The 22,611-nt window shown below is 43.6% G+C and overlaps 1 protein-coding gene across 6 annotated transcripts in view; it reads left to right on the top strand.

The window, feature by feature from the left end:
- Positions 1-22,611, top strand: part of AMBRA1 (autophagy and beclin 1 regulator 1) — a 182,808-nt gene that overhangs the window by 93,667 nt on the left and 66,530 nt on the right. For all 6 annotated transcript variants that reach the window (XM_019551610.1, XM_019551609.1, XM_019551608.1 and 3 more), the window contains one exon: positions 21,520-21,630. In XM_019551610.1, coding sequence (XP_019407155.1) covers positions 21,520-21,630 — 111 coding nt within the window. The remainder of the gene's footprint in view (positions 1-21,519; positions 21,631-22,611) is intronic.

The following is a 22,611-nucleotide window of genomic DNA, read 5'->3' as shown; positions in this document are numbered from 1 at the left end:
CGGCTAGGATCTGGAACCAACTTCCAAGAGAAGTGGTGCTGGCTCCTACCCTGGGGGTCTTTAAGAGGAGGTCAGATGAACACCTTGCTGGGGTCGTTTGACCCCAGTAATCTTTCCTGCCATGGCAGAGGGTCAGACTAGATGATCTACTCAGGTCCCTTCTGACCCTAGAAACTATGAAGATGTCTGACTTCTCTAGCATAGGGGTGTTTTGTGCACTGTGGAGCATCAAGTCAGTACTAACTTACTAACCAAATGAGTGAATTAACCATGGTTCCTGAAACTTTGTAGATCTTCCATGGCACCTCATTGTGGTTGGATTCAAAAGCACACCAAGGTCACAAGGTGATGGATTGATTGTGAGAGGACCCAGTATTAGATTAGCAGCAGGTTTATTTTTTGTGTGAACATGTGTAAATAAATTGTCTGAAAGCACAGAGGGTGACTGATCTAGTCTTTACAGAAGCTCCTCATTTTCCTGGAACTGCTCTGGAAGTTCCTATGGGAGTGTTCATCATAGAGGACTCTTGGATCTCAGGTTTGCCTTTATGGGGAAACAATCTAGACTAACTGTTGCAGAATATTTCACTAAAGCTATTTTGCACTGCTGTCCTTCATGGATATTCTTCATCTGCACTTAAAAGTGCTCCTTAGACAGAATAATAGTTTCCACAGAGGGAGTTAATGTAGAACAGTCACTGCATTTTGAATTCAAACCCTTGTTCATTGCAAATAGTTTCATAGTTGGTAGGGTCAGAAGGGGCCTGAGCAGATCATCAAGTCCGACCCCCTGCCATGGCAGGAAAGAATTCTGTGGTCAAATGACCCCGACTAGGTGTCTGTCTAGCCTCGTTTTGAAGACCCCCAGGGTAGAAGTGAGCAACGCTTCCCTTGGAAGTTGGTTCCAGATCCTAGTCACCATGACTGTGAAGTAGTGCCTCCTGATATCTAGCGTGAATCTACCCTCCATCAACTTATGGCCGTTATTCCTTGTTACTCCCAGTAGTGCTTGGAGGAACAGAGACTCTCCCATTGCCTGCTGGTCCCCCTTGGTCAGTCTATAGACAGCCATCAGATCCCCTCTCAACCTTCTGTTGTGGAGGCTGAACAGGTTCAGGTCCTGTAGCCTCCCCTCGTAGGGCCTGCCTTGCTGCCCCCTGATCATGCAAGTGGCCCTCCTCTGGACCCTCTCGATGCTGGTCACATCCCTCCTGAAGAGCAGTGCCCAGAACTGGACACAGTGCTCCAACTGCGGCCTGACCAATGTTGCTTAGAGGGTGAGGATCACCTCCTTGGACCTGCTCGTGATGCATCTATGGATGCATGACAAGGTGCAGTTAGCCTTCCTGACTGCATCCCCACATTGTTGGCCCATATTCATCTTGGAGTCAATGATGAATCCAAGATCCTTTTCTCCCTCTGTGCTGACAAGAAGGGAGTTTCCCAGCCTGTAGGTATACTGCTACCAGCCTGTAGGTATTCTGGGAAACCATAGTTTCCCTTTTTTTTAAAAACTCCCATTGTGACAGTCACAAAGTTTATGGTTAGGCTGCTTTGCTCGATCCATTAGGCTGGATAGACTGAGTTGATAAGGATTTTGTTTGCTTCTGAAAATGGAAGAGAATGGGAACTAAGATGTGGTAGTTGATGGGATGGGATCTGCCTGAGCTTCTTACCACTTGTAAGTGGAGCCTCAGCCAGTGATTGTGACTCTGGCTGGATTTCAGGAATTGTGGAATGGAAGTATACATAGTGCTCTAGCTTTAGCTTTGCTACTGTTTGAGAGCATTTGTGCATTGCCCTGCTCTCCCTTTTTTCCTTCCACAGAAGAGGGCTCTGGTAAAGGATTATTGTTCCCAAATAAAAAGTCTTGAAGAGCTAATTACACTTCCTGTTGGGAAGAAGGCTGGGGCAATGATTACATTCCCAAAGTGAGATGTGAGGGCGTAATTGTGCTTTTCTTATCAGCCCTGGTAAAAGCATGCCTTGGCCTCCATGCTTATTTGTGCAAACACAGCTGAAATAGGACTCTGAGTACTATTCTGCTCCTAAGTAATGCCAAGTCAACAGGGTTTGGAAAGGATTTGGGTTTGCCATGGGCAGCAGCTCTGTTGGGGGACTCTGGGCCAAAGCCGTCATACATCTCAGCCTTAAGTCAGTTAAGGAGGAGGCACTTCATTTAGAATCCAGAATGTTTTGGAACCAAACATACAGGCTTTGTCAAATTTGCTCTTTGATGGAAGGTAAAGATGAGGTAGCAATCCACTGCTATGTCTTCTGCCACAATCTAGAGATGATAATATAAGCTGATTTAAGAACAAATGAGATCCTTTGGTGTAGAAGCAGAGGGATATCTCACTTCAGATATTAGTAGGGAGGTGGTATTGCTTTTGCACGTGGTTTTCATTAACACTATTCCTGGTGCCCTATATCCAGTTCTGGTGTCCGCATTTGGAAAAGGATGTTGAAAAGTTGGAAAAAGTTCAGAAGATGGCTACAAGAATTGAATGAATCTGGAAAATCTTCATTTATAATGAGACTTAAGAAGAGAATGTACATAGCTAATCAAAGAATGTTAAGTGCTTAGTCTAAAAATAACTACATGGGAAGAGAAATTTTGATAGAGGGTCCTTTAGACACAAGATATAATATCCAAGGTAGTTATTTTTAGAGTAGAAATAAGTTTTTAATGTTTGAGTGGTGCCAACTTTTTAATAGTAGTAACACAGACACCTTAATTATGTATCAGTCTAATGGAAACAACTTATATAGATTCTTTCACTTGAAGTCTTAAAACCAGTAAAGGATGTGTTGTAGTTCAAACAGAAGTTATGGGCTTGAGATTGAATTTCACCAGAAATTTCTGTGGTCTGTGTTGCATGGGAGGTTAAACTAGATAATTTAGTAAATTACAACTGTCCTTAAATTATCTCATTAGACAACAGTTACCAGCTATATTCTTATCACCAAAGTCCATGTTCTCCTTCCCCCCAGACCTGCTTCTCACCCATTGACTGCCTCAATTTGCATTTTCACTAATGGGCATTCTTGCATACCAGCCTCTGGCTTCTATTCTGTTTCATCCAGAAAGAGCACAGACCAGCTGCAGATGCTTCCTCAGCCTGATGAAGGGTATTTGTACCCAAAAGCTTGCAAAGAAGAATTTTTCCAACTGTTTTAGTTGGTCTAATAACAGATATATTTACTCGAAGAACCTCACTTGCCAGTTATATAGCAAGCACTTTTGTAGTATGAAAGATTTGAACCACAGGACTGAAATGAAGCTTCACATGCTTCAGAAAATATGAAGATTTGAAGATGTTACATTGTGAGAGGAGGCAACTACCTGACTTAAATTGGTGTGTATTGGAAAGAACAGTGGGAGAAAAAAATGGGCAGCTTATGAATCAGTGGTTGAATTGTTCTGACCGTAATGCTTCTTAAGAAGACTTTAGAAAGGAGAGTTACCGTAATGCACACAAGCAAAGAATTGGGGAAACACTTACCAGAATGAGGCTTCCTTGTAAAATATGCTCAGTGTAGTAGGGATCCAACTGCCCTGCCCTGCTCCATCACAAGTTACAGCCTGGCTCAGTTCCGCATGATGGGATATGATGATTGGCATGGATGAAACACAAGTGCTGTGTAATCATGAATATGGAACTTTGCAGAAATGCTTCCTAATTTGATAGGGGGTGATGGGCTGAGATTCAGAAAAGCAAAAATGTGGCCTAGAGAGATGAAAATGATCCCATGGCCATAAGTGTGAAGAGCTTTGACCTCTTGTTTATTCCTTGCCTAGGCATTGGTAAAGTGATGAATTTCTAGATATTAGTATGCTATATGGGATATTATTTTGTAGCAGTGTTCATCTCTCTGTGGGTGTTGAGGGCCCCTTGGGGACATGTCTTTTTTTTGTAGGCGATAAAGCTCACTTAGCCATAAAAGTAGTTTCTCTCAGCCTGCTGTGTCTTTAAAAAGATGTTGCCCACAATCCGCAACTTTTTATAGGAAGAGGGACTGAATGAAAGCCCCTGGAAGCTATTTTGTAAAAGGGCTATAAATTATCACAGTAACCTGCAGTGTAACATAATGCTCTTTAGGTACAGTCAGTCAGAGGAGTCAAAGTTTATGTCCAGCCTTTTAAATGTAAAAATCTTGGAACCAGGTTTCCCAGCCAGTCTGGTACAAGAATGCAGGACATTGCAACAGCCCCGTTGCTACAGAGCAGTGCATTGCTTGTTGTGGTCAGGGTACGGTGTTGATTTTTAGATTGCCTTTCATGTGTAAATGGAGCCTAATATAAGACTGCATGTTTCTGGTTGCAGCTCTGGAGTTTAGTTTGTGTTTAACCAATGAGTTTATCAGAAGCCATGTCGTGATGCAGGCTTGCTGCTATTATTTGCTGTATGCTTCTGCATTCTTAAGACATCAACACAATAAGCTGAACAAGTAAAGGAGGCCAGGAGCTGTAAAGGTCACAACTCACCTGCATCTTTCCAATTATTTCATTCACAGCTAATCTGATTCTAGACATTGTGCTGGCTATACCACCCTAGCTGGGTGGAAACCACTTTTGCCTCTGTGCTATTACAAGATCATCCTTTCTGTAGAGGCTAGAGTTGTTTAGAAAAGGGTTTTATTAAAGTCAGAGTGGGGGAAGTAAATTAGGCCAAGGCCTTCTTCCAAAACACAACTTAAGCAAAACATCTGTATTAATAAGCAAAGCATCTGTGTTAAAACTGATGGTGAGAGTTGTAGCACAGAGAGGAGAAACTTAATTTCCCATATAAACGAATCTTTCAGAACACCTCTTTATATTTCATTAGCATCCAGAGGCTTTACCCAGATTCAGGATACCATTGTACTAGGTATGCATTGTTCAAACACCCAGAACACAGGTGTCCTGTGAACACAGGTGATCTCCCTTGAGGAGAATATGGAGAGGTCAGAAATGGAGGGTTTTTTGGATAGAAGGATGTATGTTGGGAGTGGAGAGAGATTTGTGAGTTGTAAGCATAGAGATGATGGTTGAATTTCCTTTGGACAGAAGGAGATGCAAGTAGGAGTCAAGAAAACCAAAGGAGTCCTGTAGGTGTCCCCTCCCCTAAAAGTGGGAGGAGTGAGAAGGATCTTTGGATAAACATATGGAAGGAGCTGTTAGAGAGAGCGGAGGAAAACCAGTTGAGGGGCAAGTTGTATAAGTCAATCAAGGACAAGATTCCAAGATGCAAGGGCACAGCCTACGATTTAGAACGTCCTAGGTCTCTGAATCGTAGAAGCTGTAAGAAAAGAGGGACAGGGGACAGATCAATCTGCATATATCCTTTTTTCCTTGGCATCCTTCTTGACACCCAGATTCAGGGTGCTGGGCTAAACGGACCTATGGTCTGACCCAGTATATTATTGATGTTCTTACTTGCATTGCTAAGGGAGTTGGAATGACTGGTGGGTCAAAGAGGAAGGGGATGAGGTATCCACCTCAGTTTTGAGCCTTGGCTAGAAAGATATCATTGGAAACTGTGAGAAGAGATCTAGTTGAGTGCAAGGGCCAGAAGCTGGACTACAAAGGGTCTAGGGTGGAACTGGAAGACAGTAATTGTTTTCAATGTCTCTTTTAGTGACCTAGAGATGTCAGGGAGCAGGAAGATGGGACAGCAATTGGAGAAGTAGGTGGGATCAAAAGGTTTTTTAAGAGTGGAGATGAAAGCATGTTGAAGTGTGAGGAGGAAGAACCAGCAGAGAATGAGCAGTAAGGGAGGGGATGAGAGTTGCTGCAAGGGAGACCAGGAGATGGGATGGGGTCTCTGGGGGAAATGGAGAGGCTAGAGGAGGAAGACAAATGAGAAACTTCAGTGCCTATGAGAGGGCAGAGGAGGAGAGAGTGGATGTAGGAAGGGAATGCAAATATGGGGAATGAGGAAAGACATGTCATTTTGTCAGGTTGCTCTTGGAAGAAACTCAGATCCTGTGTAGAGAAAGAAAGGGAGGCAGGGAAAGAGGAGGGTTTGAGGAATGAGTCAAAGGTGATGACAAAGCAGCTAAGATTTGTCGGCACTAGGTTCAGTGAAGTTGGAGAAGTGAAGATTTTTTTGTGCCAGGAAGACTGGCAGAATGCGAAGGGGAGAGAATTTGTAATGGAAGAAGTTAGCCTAGTGATAGGATTCCCTCCTGAGGTGTTTTACAATGCTAAGACCAAAAGCAAAGGAAACTAGTATTGAGCTGAGTCAGAGAGTGAAGGACAGAATAGTCGAGTGTGGGGGAGACCTGAAGCATCCCCCATCCTCTTCCTCTTTGACCTGTCAGCCACTCCAAGCATCAACAGTCTTACCAGTAGAATAAAGGGAAGAGAAGTCACTGGTTTTACTGATGGCCTAGAAACCATGGAAAAACAGAATGACAAAGCATGAGGAAAAGGACCAAGTGCTGGGTGGTTAGGGCTCAGCAACAGATAAGTTAGAGCAGTGTGGGAGACCAAATCAAGTGAATGTCCCTTTTGGTGAGTGGGAGATTTAAACCTTGGCTGCAGAGCTTTCAATGAGGAGGTGAGAATGAGAAAATGTGTAGACAGGGAGTTGGATGGGTCATCAGCATGGAAGGAGATGCCTCAGAAAGTGTGTGGTAGAGGGGAGGGTGAGGAGAAGTGGTGGGAGATCCAGGAGTGTAAATCTGATGGGAAGGAATTGGGTGCATGACAATGACAGCAAGATGGATAAGAGCGGGAGAGAAGAGGTGGGCATAGTGCTGCTCAGAAGATGAGAGAAAGGGAGAAGGCTTGAAAGTAGCAGAAACAGAAGAGAAAGCTTCTTTCCTCCCCCTTCACAGTCTGATCCAGAACCACTATTTTTTTCTTCTTTCAAAAACGAAACAACTGTGACTACTCTGTCAATTAAGATCCCAAGGAAGCCGTGGAAGGGGGCTCTTGGTACATTTATTTACAATGATCCAGAGATGGCAGAAAGTGGAGGCATGGCATCATCATGCGTACTTTACTTGCTAAATGGCTAATTGGAACTGAAACTATCGATATACTGCTGTGGAGTGCACTCAGTGTGCAAATGTTGATTTCTGAACTACAAGAAAGCTGGCACTGTGGAGCTGTGAGCCACTACAAGCCCATCCTCTTCAGTCGGGAGCACTGCGGAACAAAATGCTAAACGTAATAGCAATATTAATAGAGAACCTCACGACTGCAGTGGTTGAGCGGTCTGTAAAGGAGGCTGGATTAATGTTTTGTCTTCTAGTTGGGATGACAAATATGGTGCTTATAGTTAGCTAATGACCTTTCTCTTTTCTGCCATCAGCTGAGTCCTAATTCAATGTGTCCCTTTCTTGTGCACACCCACAATCTTTTGATTAATCTCCTTAACTGCATTGATTGTTTCTATAAGCATGAGGATTTATGGTAACAGTGCACCCTTCCAGCTGGTTGCCTGGCCAAGTGTATGAATAGGCGCTTATTTTTCCCATTCCTGTACATAGAGTGAGATGGTGAGGGACTAGCCCTGCTATCCCGCTGAACTGAGACAGCTGTTTGGGGTCCTGTGAGGTGGAGTTCATAATGAGTCTCAGGACTTTGAGGCTACTTGAGCCAGTTTTAGCATCTCTTGGTGTATACCAGTGCTTGTACTTTGCAGTTGTGTGACATGGTAGTCTAGACTCCATTGTTGTTAGCATGGTATTTTGGGGTGACTACAGGGTTTCCTGTTTGGCTGCATGGCTTTTCTTTGTCATGGAATTTGGCTTACTGTATAGTCTAATAGAATCGGCTATGGGCCAGTAAACTATGATATCATGTCTTAAATTCCCTTACCTCCTGTTTGGAGACCTGTCAGTTGCGTCATGCTGTGCTTATGCTGCATAGCAGCTTCCCGGTCAGTTCTTAGTGTCCTTTAAAAATAGTACAAACTAGTTCAAGTTGGATTACGGTCAGGTCAGGTCTGCCCTAAAAAGAAATGGGACCTGTTTGAAGAAGCTGTCCCTCTCCCAGCCCAGGGCCTGCATGCCAAGTAGCTGAATTGCTCTGCTTCTGCCCTGAGCTCAAGTTTGACTAAAAATTTAACCCACAGACAGAGAAACTAGACTTTAATAATTTAAAGTAAAGAAATAAAAGCACTAGCATCTTTTGCTCTTGTCCTTGCTTTTGTAATATCTGTGAATTGGTTCCTACTGAGAGCTCTGCTGTATCAGGAGTTTAAGCAGGTAACTTTAAATGTTATCTGCTCAGCTTCGCTTTCTCATGGCAGGCTGCTTGCTGCTGTGAATGTTTAACTCCTTGAATGTTTAACATCCCATCACTTGCCAGTGTGTCGTAGTACGTACCATTTTAGTCTTCTGTTGGATCTTGATCATAGCATTGTTTTTCCACAGTGGATTTTGTACTGTACTGTTACCCACATCAACTCTGGAAACACAAAATCACCTAGAGTCTAGACGCTGTATAGAATTCAGTGTTTCATAAGCTAGAAGACTGTTTATATACTAAAACTCCCTCCCTGCTGCACTCTGAAAACTCCACCTCGCACGTTGCACCAAAGAGTTCTGGCATCTGCTCTAGACTGTGAACATCTCCCTCCAACCCCGTGGCCCCCCTCCCCCCGGATTTAAAAAAAAAAAAGGGAAAAAAAAGCTTAGTACCCCCCAAATAGAGTGACAAACTGTGATTGTCTTTTCAAAGCTCTTTACTTTACCTTTCCCCTTGCCTTGAGGTCCACTATGTCATTCAACCTAGTTCCCATTTCACCATCTTTTCCAGGGGTGTTAAATGTATAACTCACAGGCCAAATCTGGCCCAAAGTACCATACCAGCCAGCCCACTGGTAGTCCAGTGGACTACTGGAAGTTAAGGGGCGAGACCAGTGAGCATGGTCTGCTGCAGAATTTTGGGTCCCTGCACCCCTGATGGAATTTGGCCATTGGCTGCAGGGGTGAGTGAGGGCTGTGTAGATACAGCTCTCACTTGCTCTACTATTATGCAGCCCCCAACCCACTCTGCTGCTCACCCCCAGACCCATATTGTCTCCCAGTTCCCTGACCCATGCATCAGTCTGCCCCGGACCCACCACTGCTGCACTATTCCTGACCTGTGCCACTGCCTGAACATGAACCTGTGCCATTGGACCCACATGCACTGAAGCTGCTGCTGGCTCCATGGATCTGGCCCAGGAGGAGCCTCCGTGATCCAGACCTAGCCCAGGGTGAGTTTGACACCCCTGCTCTTTTTCAGTCTGAGCAAACCCTCTCCTTGTTAGGTATTCTTCCCAACTTAGTTATCATCTCTTGCCTTGATTTACTTCCCACCAATTGCATCATAAGTGTATTTTTACTCTGCTCCTTGCTCCCCACCTTTCCCCACCACTTCCACCCAGAAAATTGTTTGTTTATCCCTCCCCCGTCCCAGTGGTTACTCTGCCTTTTCTCCTTTTCCTTATCCAAGCTTCAGGAGGAATCATAAATTGCTCCCTTGGTGCTCTCCTTCAACTTCCTTGTTTTGTAGATGAGGTTAGGGCCTGCTTCCCTTGCAGATGCAATGGCTGTGCATGAGCCATTGCACTGGGTAGGTGCCCTTAATGAGCACGGTGCTTTCTTAAAATGCATTCCATAAACACCATCTGTCAGCATTTCTTTCCCCAGTGATGCTGTGTTCGTTTGTAGGGTTTATTTATTTGTCAGGACCTGCATTCTTATTAATAGAGTTGCATTTTCCCCAGGGGCACATGACTTTGCCTTAAACTCCCCAACATGCAAATTTAGTGCAGGCAGATATCTCCTTAGCAGAGCTATCCTGTTCACAGGATATCATAGCTGTGAAATGTTATTGGCTGTGTGTGCTTGCCCGTGTGTGAGAATTACAGTGGGAAGAAGGGGGGCACTACAAACTAGTCCTGAAAATATGAGTTCTAGAATGTGAAGCAAGTTTCTCTCACCCTCTCTTATCTGCCTGGGCAGGGGAATGTATGGTTTTGGTAGGACCATGTCTTCAGTAGGAATGTTTTGTTATAGAAATACCAGTCTCCTCTTCCAGCGAAGGGCTGCTAGTTTGAACAGAGCTGTGCCTTGTATTGGTGTAGTAAATCCACACTGCTGAGCAGAAGGTGGGAAGGCAGGGACTCCTTGAGTGATTGTCTGCAAATGTAGGGGACTGTGTCCACTGTTCCAGGAGGCCCTTTCAGTCTATTGTGTGTTAAGCTCTGAGAGAGCTTCTTGGGGAGTCTTGCTTGAATTGTCTAAAATTGGATATTAGGACAAGTCTCAGAGAAAAGACTGGAGGAGCAAATATTACATTGTCCCTCAAAGTAATGAAATGAACTAGATGAGGCCTAGAGAGGGCTGTGGATGAGTTTATTCTTCCATTTGGTGCAAGCTCACCCCTATTGCTGGAGAAAGACCTTTTGGCTTCTCGAATAAGACCTATGGAGATATTCTAAGGGGATATTTCAAAGAGGCTGCTCCAAGTCTGGGAGGAACCTGTGGTGAACCAGGAAGTGGACTTAACCTATGAAGTAGGAGAAAGGGACCTCAGCTGCTCCAAATGAGTATTTTTTGCTCCAAAGCACTGATAAGCTGACTTCCTGCCCTTTGGGTGCGGGGCTGGACTCGATCTTCCAAGGTCCCTTCCAGCCCTAATGTCTATGAAGACTGGCAGAAATGCCAGAATTTTTGGTGGCAGCCGGGGCCCATAAAGTTCTTTCCTTGCTGAAGAGAAGCTGAGATGCAATTTTGTGGTCATACAAATGCCCCTCTCCAAAACTCAATCTCAGATCTTTGCTTTGACACAAAGTAGCTATATTTGGGAGACCCTAACCCTACAGAGGTTAGGTACCCCAGCAGGAGCTTTCATACCCTGGCCAATCTAGAACACAGAGCAACAGAGGACAGAACTAAGAATGCATGAACTGAGACTGAGGGAGAGAGAAAAGTGAATTCTTCTTTCTAATACAGCTTCATGCCTGGAGATCCAGTCACAAGGACTGAGGAATCCAAGCACAGCCTTTCCTTAGTTTATTCTTTAGAGTGACACTAAAGCAGGATGGGAGCTCTCTGGAGGTGCAGGATGGGAGCTCTCTGGAGGTTCATTTGCTTAGAAGCAGGCAAAGGGTGTGCAGGAACTGTGCAGGGTTATGCTTATTGGTAGAAGGCTGCCCCCTTTGTCTTGTCTTTGCAAGACTCACCGTCTGAGGCAATTAGGATTAGCAGGCACATTTCATGCTCTGAAAATCCAGAAAGGGAAAGAAAAGGGAGTTGTACAAAAGGAAATGCCTGCCAGGCGCAGATTTTGCTCTGTTTTTGTGCAGAGGATAAACACAGATGTGAAGGTTAAAAAGCAGACTTCCAACAGCATTTAATGAAGGCTTTGGAAAAGATGCAAGGGACTCAGCAGTAAGATAAAGTGGAGGCATTGCAATGGACGGAGCTGGCAGTGGGAGGAGTCCAAATGACACAAATCATGGATTAGCTTTTGAGGTCCCACTAGTCAGGTTCACAGGGATTCATGAAACATGTACAGAGCTGTGGCAGGAGGTTTGGCAGTTTGATTAAAAAAAATTACCTTCAGTTTATGGAAAGCTGTGAAAGAGGATTGTGAACATGGGGTTCGAGTGAAGTTATAAGCTTCCACAGGGTTAACCTTATGTTTTGGGTTTGAGTGAAGTTAAGTAGAGAGAATCTGCGTTCTTACCATTCTTGAAAGTTCGGGTCTGCTCTGTCTTCACATCCTGCACTGAGGTCTGTTTCCATTTTCCTCCACCATCTTCATTCTGAATTTTTTTTTTTCTGCTGCAGCATCTGAAGCCTGGGAGGCAGAGTGGTCTTGGATGTATTATTTCTCATTCCTTTCAGTAGATTAGTACTTGCTTCCAGCCTGAAAAATGTGTGTGTGTTCCCCTTGACAAAGGAAGCCGCCAGTCAATTTAATCTCTCCCATTTATGCAAGGAGATATAGTAGGGTCCTGTGTGTCATGACCAGACAGCATCCGATGGTTGTTGCATTTGAACCTCTCCTTGATAGCTGGAGGGGTTGTTTTTTTTAGCTCCCAGAATCATAGAATTTAGAAAGAGGAAAAAGCCTATTTAGTCATTCTCTTACAAAAAAAGCTAAACAATACATAAACCATCCACAGAAAACAAAAACAGCCTAAAGGCCTGTGAGTCTGGAGGAAAGGTTGAAACAACCTAAAATATTCAATGAAAGAAAATGCAAATAAAACAAACAAACAGTTCTAGCACTATAAATATATTCACCAGAGTGGTTCTGCAGAGTCTACAATTTGCTCATGAAACAGAACATGTTTTACCGCTCAAATTATGGCACCATGAAACAAATTCCTAACACCAATTACTGCCACGTGGAAATAGACATTGTCCCAAAAAGGAGTCCAAGCAGCAGCACCTGTAGAAGTGGAAGTGCAATTCAGGAAGCATCCATCTGTCTCACAGATTCCAGTCATATCTTCCATCCCCTAACAAATTCTCCAAATTCAAAGGCAGGTAGCTCATAGGCAGCTCAGAGCTTTCCACTCCCAACAGAAGCAAGTATTCCTATAAATAAAGTCTCTGTAATCTAGTCCTATCAAACACTCTTAAGACTTAATCCTCTTAGAAAGCACTTCTCCATGGATTTTCCAGCCCAATAATATGTTTCCAGGTAGGGGCCTCGCAGGAAATTGATCCCCCTCTTTCTTTGCTGGTGTAATACTGGAGTATATGTGACATCTAATGCTTCACCCATTCTGTGGTATTCCTGGAACACAGAAGAAGCAGCTTGAGAATGGTTTTTGTCACATAAAACAGAAGTCAAATGAAGATTAGCATTCCTCTCCTTGTCATCAAACATATTTTTTCCTTTCTTGGACCAAGATCATGGCAGGTGATGGTTACACTTGGATTTGAAGCTGAAATTGCACTTCTTCCTAATGATGTCGAGATAAGGAAAGTACTGGTCATACCCTTCTCAACCTTGTTAATCCTGTGGAAGCTAAGGAGAGAAAACAGTACAGTCAGGCCCCATAGTCCTCATTTTAGAGCTGGCAAGTACATGGTGTTTCTCTTTGCAGTATTATATTTGCTTTCCCACAGTAAGTGAACATCAGAACCATTCAAATTAATTATCCTCTCATAAGCTAAATAATTACACATCCATAATAAATACAATGTGTTCAGTTATATCCTGTCTGCCAAAGTCAGACTCTTTTGTTGTCCTTCTATCTCTCTGCTAGTAAATAGTTATCTTTATCTTAATTTCCTACTTAGTGAGGCTTGACTAAAAGATATTTGGGTACTCCCACAATTCTGATGGAATCTCTCACTATTTGTATTCTCCTTGATGCTACAAAGGAGACTCTTATAGCCTTGGAGGGAGGGAATAAAGGGCAAGGGGTATCTCTAGTTTCAAATCCTTTTATTAGTCAAGTTTTTCATTGCTGCAGGGCTGTTTGGTGGTGGTCTAGGAAGCAATAGTAATCAGTTACTTTCCTCTCCCCCCAACCCTCCCCCCTTCCTCTCTAGCCTTTTTTGTTTCCTGGGTGCCAAATAATTTAACCTTAGATGGGAGTGATTGGTAGTGAAAAAAGGTTCCTGGGAGATTGGAGACTGAAACTCCCCTTGCTCAGTGCAAAATAGCAGAACTTTGCATGGGGAGGAATAGGGGGAGAAAAATGTTCTTTGGGGATTGGAGAGTGTAATGATGCACTCTGCCTTTTGGTAGCAATCAAAAGGAATGGAAGAGCCCTTGCTATTAGTGCTGGTTGGAGGAGAATGGCTAACCATGCTTTCTAAGGATTAGTGCTGTGTAGAGTAGATGGTTACTGTTCCACATGCATGCAGATTTCATGCTGACTTATACTGTTTCCTCAACTCAGCAATATATTACTTGTCATGGGCTGAAGGATTTTGTGCCAGGTGCTGGTGTCCCAAGAGAGAGGGCAGGTTCTAGAAGTGACAGCTCCCTTCTCTTAATCTCCTACTATTGTATTTCACAGGCCTCTGAGCAGTGGTATCTGTGGGGTTGTGTTCAGAGACTTGGGCAGCAGGGTTTCTTTCTCTCAGGGAGAACAATTACTGGCTTGATGTGGTGAAGTGCAAATAATTCTGACAAGAGGAAAAGCGTTTGAAAGGGATCTTAACCTCTTCTGGGTTCCCTTAGGGAAACCATCTTGCCATCAAAGCCAGACATGTGCCCCAGTAGTTCTTTATCAAATTGTTATCTGACCCGACATTAAAAGTAAGACCTTCCACTGTCTGCAAGGTAAGATATCAAGGAACTATCAAGACAATAGCAGAGATGGAGGCTTTGGGCTGGGTGTTTGCTCACTTGTTATCCTTGTTTCTTTCAAAGTGACTGATCTCCTTTTTTGACATCTCCATAGCTCACAACACTGAGATTTCCTTTCTGTATGACGTATACATTGTTTGCCACTGAAGTAATATCTGTAGCTATTTAACTTTGAACTCAGTCATAGTCTTAATCTGTTGTTGGGGCCTGTCCCAGCTGACCCCTGAGCTAAGGAATCATATTTAGGCTAAAGATTTCCAATTTGAAAAAAGGTTTTGCGGTAGAAATGAGCATCGTTGGAGGATTATATTTTTCCTTGCCACAACACATCTGGGGTAAGGGAAAGAGAAAAGCTCTCTTAAAGGATTCAGCGTCCAGAGCCCACTCATCTCTGACATGCTTTCTTCGTTAACATGGCACAGAGCCCAAGGTTCGGTGCTTAGCATACCCTGAGCTGTTTTATGAATGGATGCATGAATTCTTACTAAAATGGTAAGAACTTTGCCAAGGTATGAACTGTTTTCATCTGCTACAAGCTTTGCTGGCATGCTGGAAAATGTCATTCTAGTTGGCTGTATGCCAGAATGACATACACTGAAAACCCTTTACACTGGTTGAGTGTGCTAAATTACCATCTGTGCTGGTTTGAAAGACCATGCCTCTTGGTGGCCAGAAACAAGGGAAGCTCACTGGGATTATGGTCATATCCTGTAGCATATTAAAACATATGATGTGGTCAGAGGTGACTCAGAAACATGGCTGTCTGTGAAACACTTATTTTGGTTTGTGTAGAAAACTGGGATCTCATACCTCACCTGATTTTTTTTTTTTTTTTTTTTTTTTTTTTTTTTTTTCCCCATAGCCAGTGGTAACATCTGAGCAGAGCTTAATTGAACAGGTTCGGAATTGTCCTCTTTTGCCCTCCCACTCTGGAGACCAGAATGGGCCAGCCTTCTTCCAGTGGAAGATTCTTTATGTTAACTAATAGAGAGAAGAGCCCACTACTCTTGACAGCCTGGGTGGATCCATCCAGTGTTTACAAGCACCTGGCCCTTGGATCCCACAAAGTTTAGAAGTACTTCAGCATCAAATTAGGGAGATGTAGAAACCACTGTCAAAAATGTGCTGGGTTCTCTTCATGAATGCATACAGTAGTGGACAGCTTCAAAGGAAAGTCTCCATTGATCACAAATAACATGCAGGCTCATGAAACATGATAGAAGGGCTAAATACCTCTTAAAGATGTTTAGGTGCCTAAAGTGCAGGTAGGAAGTATAGTAGGATTTACAGAAGTGGTGAAGGTCTTTCTCCATTGGATCATGCTTCCCTGTTCGTTAACTCCTGTAAATCCTCCTAGACTCAGTTTCTTTGTATTTAGGCCCCTGAGTACTTTGTAAATCTGGCTTCAAGTTTCTGGTGTCTTGTGGATGGCCTTTGCTTTTGTGTAAGGGATTTGCTCTGGAAGAATTTGAGCTCTTGCTTTTGTTAAATGTATAGTAAAGTAGAAGGCTTCTGTTGTAGACACCTCCCATACCCAACATTGGGTGCCACAAGGTCTGTATAGTGGTTGAAAGTGTTACTAAATCCTCCAGTGTGTCTAGAGATAGGGCAAGGATCCCTGTCTTCATGGAGGGAGCTTAGTGTGCTTTAGAGTTTTTTGGCTCAGTGCTGTTCTTTCCTGGGTCCAAAATAAGCTTAGATATTTGGCTTGTATGGCCTGATTCATAAATGAGCAATAGCTGATGGACAAAAGTTGAGCCCTCCACATGCTGAGTTGAGTTGGACCCTCTGAAGGGATAGAGACTGAGTGAGTAATTGTCACATGTAGGTAGCCTATAAGGAAAGTTTCAGCCATCTCTTTGTTAAAACACTGATTTTTTTTTTCTCTTTAAACTCTCTCTTGTCATGTGCTGAGTGGGGGTGGATGAAGATTCGGGGGGGCGGGGTTCTGCAGTAAGCATTTATCTTCATTTCTGCCATCATCCAGTGTTTATTACCCAGTGATAGACAGACGCAGGAAAGCTGCCAGTCAAACCCACGTTCACTGCATTTCAATTTCCCTTCACATCAGATTTCAGCATTTTGAAATCTACATCTTTGCAGAAAAAGGTCGTTTTGTTCATAGTGATGACAAGCCTGAGACCCTTGGGTACCTGTTCCAGTCATTTGTGATTCCACCAAACAATGGAAGCTTCAGGAGTCAGAACCATCTGTCAAGTAATTCCTAACAATGGATCCCTGTAAAGACTGATCTTCTGTGGTCCAGACTTAAGAAGCTGAAGTGTTCTTTGCCTGCAGGCTGCAGTGGAGCTTAGGAGTTGACAGTACCTTCCAGGGTTCATACCTGAGCTAAAACCCTAGCTCAGCAAAGCCAGCAGTACTAGCAAGACTCTGCTTTACAAGTGGTAATTACTGAGTAGGAGGAGTACAGTTTTTGCTTGCTTCTTAAGTTCACTTGCCCTGGGTTCAAACATTTTCTGCCTTCCGTTGGATTGATGAATTGAAAAAGATAAGGCAGCACTATGTTGCCCCTGTATATTGGGAAATATAAGCTATATTGTCTTCCCTTATCTGAGTGTCCAAGATTTCGCTTCCTTACTCTTGTCCTTCGTTTAGGATGGTGCTTGCATATGTGAATTTTCTGGCTGGGTTTGTGAAACCAAATGGAGTGACATTTGTTACATGTAACAAGATCTAATTTAATAATTACACTTCTCAATTACATAATTAGTAGTATAAGTGCAGGTAATTACTTAATGAAGGCATGTAAATTACAGAGTAGGCACTATTGCAGGGTGAACGGGTTTGGATCCTTTGAGAAGTGGCCTAAAGCTTTTTGACCACGGACTTCCATGTACATCTGACTATTTTTTGTGTTTGGTCCCTTTGTCCTGCTTTTTTGCATTGGGTTGTCACTTTCTGGTTGAGCCTGAGGAAGTGACATCCATCTGTTGTGTTACCTTCTGCCTGCTGCCTGTTCTTGGAAAGGGCTGCCACTGGAGTGAATGGGCAAAGTGGCATCTTAATAGCAAAAACAAAGGAAGAGCTCATTTTTCACCCTTTTAATAGAGGGTCTGGAGAATAGAATGAGAAGGACTACTGTTGCTGGTCTGAAAGGGTGCAGAAAGTCTAGAAGAAAATTTCAGAAAATATTTACTAATCACTTTCACTTGATAGTGTTCATGACAATAGATATAACTGTCAGACAGATTGTCATGTCATACTTTTCACTAATGAGGCAATGACTAATGAGTCGGTGGCAGTAAGGCCCAGGAAGGCACAAAGAACCGGCAACAAATTTAAGAATCTGGAATAGGGATTGAGCATCTTCAAATCCAGAAGCTGGTTTGCACCCAGCCCTTGATCACTGTGGGAAGGGATTCTCTTGTATAGAGCTTTGGGTGTTCTGGCCAAGAGCATGAACCAGGGAAGACAGCCTTGCTAAGACAGTGAAGTGGGGGTGTTGGGAAAGGCTGCTGAGGTGGTAAGTCCCAGGGAGCTTGCCTGGATAGAGGCATGCATGTGTGGGAGAACAGGGCACTAAAGAGAAGGTTCTATGAGAGATGTTCCTACCCCACCAGGTTGGGATGTAGGTTTGCAGGCCTCTGTAGGACAGAAAAGTTGACTATAAAAATGCAATTAGGAGCCAAGTGGTTTGGGTGGATATAGGTCAGTTTGCAAGCAAACCTGAAAGACTGGTTGCAGCAAGAGCTTAAGTCCTTGAATTGGGGTTTTCAGGTGGTTCAGTTTTCTCACTTTGCCCTTTTTCAGTGCTTGCTCTGGAGTTCCAGAAGTCCCTGGCACTTGGAGAAGGGAGTGAAGTCCCTTCTTCCCTCTCTGCCCTATTAATAGTAGGGGACTGGCAGCATAGCTTCTGGAGCTTAATTGCTGGCTCAGCCACTAGTTTGTTGCCTGACTTACTAGCAGCACAGATTAACACTCCCCTACCTACCATAGGAGTTTTGTGTTGCAAACTATTTGTGTTTAATGTGGAAGCAGGTACAAGAGATGAGGAGCATGGCATTGTTCTTTAGTATCTCTGACTCACAGACAGCTCTAAATATGGGTGGGTTACTTGGGTGCTCCACAAACGTAGGCCTGTTGGAGCACAAGGCGCTGCCATGCTGAAACTGGGTGGCACTGAGTTTTCCCACATGTTGGTGGTCCAGTGTTCTCTACATGAATTTAGGCATGTACAGATGACTGGTGAGGCCTGCAGGGATAGAAGTGTTCTCTCAGATTGAGTGGTACATGGATTTAGAAGGAGATGTGTTTGCTCATGGTGTTATTGGGGAGCTTGCTAGCCTTCCCTTTTGGAACTGAAGGGTGGATACTGCTTCCTCCTCCCATAATAGACATTCTTCTCACAGACCAGGAAAGGCTCTTACTGTGCTAAATTGGATAGTCCAGGTGTAAATGCCCTGCCTGGAAAATTCTTGTCCTCTTTCCTTGCTGAGTGTCTCCTTAGCTGAGAAACCCCTCTCTGACCCAGTTCTGTAGGACAGTTATTGCAGCCAGTGAGGATGGTGTTCATTACTTTTTCCCACCCTGTCAGCTCCATCAATTATGTTTTTCCACACTTCCCTTTTTCTTCTCCCCTTGTTTGGGGGAGGGGGGGAGGTGGGAGGCATGGTAAACAGACTGCAGCTATGTGCAAAGGCAGACTTGAGAGTAGAACTTGCTGCTCTTTTGTGTAAGGGAGTAAGCTTCCTTCTGACAACACATCTCCTTTTCACTTCCCCAGCATTTTGTATTAATCCTGGGTGTAGAATAGTTTCATTAACACTGAATCCCGCCATTTGTGTTCTTCAGTATAGTCTTGTTCTCTGAGGAGCCCTGTGCATGGAGAGGTGGGGGGCTTAGAAGAAAGGCCCTGGGCAGATGTACAGCAATGGAAAATGTTCTTAATTCTGCTCTCCATGTGATATGTGAGTGTCTGAAAGAGACATAGAGAGACGAAGCAGAGCACAATATGGGGCTGTCAGTTCCTGGAAGCCTGGCACAACCAAGTATATATTCTAAAACTCTGACTGCTCAATTTTGCCCTTGGCATATTGTCTGAGCTTTCGGAGGAACCAAGAACCAGGACTTAAGACAGCTTATCTATGAGAATGAGGCCAGCAACTGCTTTTCAGTCTTCCACTTCGTTTCTCAGACTTGTTCTTGAGTTTGCTTTTCTGTCTTGTTGCCACTTTCATTTGTAGACAGAAAGTAAGCTGTGTTCGGTGCGTTTTTAAACCCTGTCTTTTAGCACCCCACCCCCCCGCACCCTGCCCCCCAAAGCTTTCTGTTAGGAGTTAATCAGGTGGGGGGAGCAAAGGAAGAAGGAAAGAATTGAGACATCTTGGTCAGCTCACCTTGCTTGCCATTGTGCCTACTGGTGCGTAACAAGCTCCTAGCCATCTGCCAGAGCATTTGTTCTGTCTGGCACATATTAGAAGTGGAACTGTCCAAGAAATTCCATCTTTTCCAATACTGCTGGTGCGGTACCCTGTACGGCTGTGCTGGAAGAACTCATCTACTGACAGTCTCATGTGTTCCTGCTTTGAGCAGGGGCTGGACTAGATGACCCTCCAAGTTCCCTTCCAACCCTGTTTTTCTATGATTCTATTTATTCTATCTTGGTAACAGTCTTGAGGGACCCTTCAGCAAAGACTAACTCCCCTGAAGTCTGGACTCTTTCATTCATTTGGCTTGATTTCTTTGTATGACTGTGTTCTTGCCTTGCACTTTTGTGTGCATGTATGTATGCCTACAGCACAAGGACTCCTTGCATGTGAAGCTATCAAGGCATTGTCTATACTAGAGTATCTCTGGTTCTTCCCATTCTCCAAAGTATTGTGCATTATTGCCTGGTGAACATTCTTTCTTATCCCTTTCCATTTTCCAAGGGCCTGTGCACAGTGGTGTCTGAGCTGTGCCATAGCCATGCCAACTTGAGACACTAATTGTTATTTATTTTTGATGAAACCCTGGTATACTTTATAACTTTATTTTTGCCCTCAATTTTCTTTACATACATTTCCAGGGGACGCTCTCTCTTTGTGCTGTGTGCTGTTTTTTGAATCTTGGGACTTTTTTTTTTTTTTTTTTAAGTTAGGAATGGCTGAATTAGGACAATCTGAGTTTCTGCCTGCCCCCATGACAGTGGGGTATGGCCAGCCAGAATAGTGGCAAAGAAAAGAGTAGCAAATGGGTAGCTGTTTTGAATGTCCTGTTTTCTTGCCATGTGGAGATCAAGGAAAATTAAGAAATGGAAGGGTTTCTGAATTTCTCTCAATGCTCTGGCTGCATTTACATAACTTTTTCTATAAGTCATTCATGATTTTATGAACACCTCTTTTGTGGAGTCCTGTCCTGTTACTTTAAGGAACCCAAAACGAAACATCCATCAATTGGGTACTAGTTGGTTGTCAAGTTTTTACCTCCATGTCAGGGTAAGAAGCAGTATGTATAGATGGTAACTTTACACTGTGCTTTAGAGGGTTCCTGTCCTAAAGAGCTTTTCCCTACATCATGCAGACATGGTACAGGGAAGGCAAGGGCAAAAATTAAAACAAATATATCAGATGTGTTTGCTGCTTTGATTGCTTGGAACAAAATATCCTTGTTCTGTTCCTTGTGACTTCTGCTCTCTTAAGGATCAGATCAGAATCTGGGTTCTCAATTTCATTTGAAAATATGGCCTGCTAAGTAGAGCAGGTATTGCAGACACCCAGTCTCCTCCAAGGGTGGAAGGTAGAGTGGGAACAGGGAATATTCCCAACCTGTGTGGCTCTTAATATAGGAACAAATTAATTATCCAAGGGAACCATTTTAAAGGCCAAAACTCTTTGTTTCTTAGTATCGAGTGGCCTGGCTTTATAATTGCATAAGAGAATTGAGCAGGTCTGATGTACCTGGTGGGTGTTGCCAGTAAAAGATACATTTGCAGCAAACAAAGATGGTTCTACCTTTGTGTTGGCATGTTTTCTCTTTACCCTCTTGTAGTCCTTCCCTCCTTCCTCATAATGTGTTCCAAGATGTTATGCTTTCTCAGTTCCCTGTCCTCTGTGGTTTATTTGTGAGGTGTTGCCATTTTTGTTAAATGTTACTTAGCTACTTTTGCTTAGGAACCCAGAAGGTTTTGTATACTGAACACAGAACATTTTTCTTATTGATTTGTCTCTTGCCCTGTGGTTTTTTGGGATGATGTGCTAGGGAACATAACCTGAGGTCAGGTTGTCTAATTATTTTCTCCCTTTGCTTAGGGGCTGTGATTGGAGATGGACAGTCTGCTGTGGCCAGTAACATTGCCAACACCACCTACCGGCTCCAGTGGTGGGACTTCACCAAGTTTGACCTGCCTGAAATCAGCAATGGTAAGTGGTAAAGGTAACTAGCCCCTCTGTTCAGATCCTCACCAACCAGAGTCTTTTTCTCAAGAAACTTGGAATTGCCTGGCATACTCTCACATCAGTGGAAACCTTAAAATAATTAGCCTAAGGAGAGGCTTGTGTGGAGCTGTGTTGAACTCATTTCTCTATTTTACTTATGTACTGCTTATTGTCTGCTTAAAAACACTTGCAAGGATCAGTTTTTATGGGAGTGTCCACTCATTGAAGCAGTACTTATAATACCTTATCTGGCAAATAGGATGAGAAGGGGTGGCTGGGGGGCATGCTGGTATCACTTTACTGGACTTGATTATAGATCTTCAAAGGTATTGAATTCTCACTAGCAAAAACTGGGCCTGGGATTTTCTTGAGATTTGGGCCATGGCCACCTTGGTTACAATACTGGGCAAAAGACTGGGCTAGTAGCTGTGACATCCAACTGCTGTCAGGAGTGATGGTGATCGGGATCATCTCAAATGGAGTTGCACCTAAACTGCTTGGCTGCGGGTATAGGATGAGGTCAGTATTACTGAATCTTTCTTTGCCTTAGTTCTCTCCATAATATAATGGAGTTACAGTGTATTCCTTGACTGTAGACTGCAGCCTTCAGCAACTTTAGCACTCTTTGAACGCTATATTTGTATATGTGGTGCATAAGACTGCCAAAGCTTAAGAGTAGAGTTACCCTACCTCTTTGCACTCTTCCAATCCCCACCCTCAGGTCATTTTGAGGTAATATTTCAAAGAGTTAGCCAGCTTTGTAGGAAATGAAAAAACCTGTTTCTAGAAGTTGCCCCTTCATATTGTCTAGAAGAGCTAATTTAAATGGTATCTTATTTGTCCTCAAGAAGCATTGCATCTCTGGGGAAGGAGCAGCTAGTAATCTTGAGGAGTTGTGGGCATTACTAGATGCCATTGTGTCCGTGCTTCTGCAATGTGTTACCAGGTACCGGGCCAGCAGTTGGA

Source organism: Crocodylus porosus, unplaced genomic scaffold (assembly GCF_001723895.1).
Source record: "Crocodylus porosus isolate Cpor-Errol unplaced genomic scaffold, CroPor_comp1, whole genome shotgun sequence".
Taxonomy (NCBI): Eukaryota; Metazoa; Chordata; order Crocodylia; family Crocodylidae; genus Crocodylus; species Crocodylus porosus.
The sequence above is the reverse complement of the archived record's forward strand: the minus strand, read 5'-3'. Positions and strand labels throughout refer to the sequence as shown.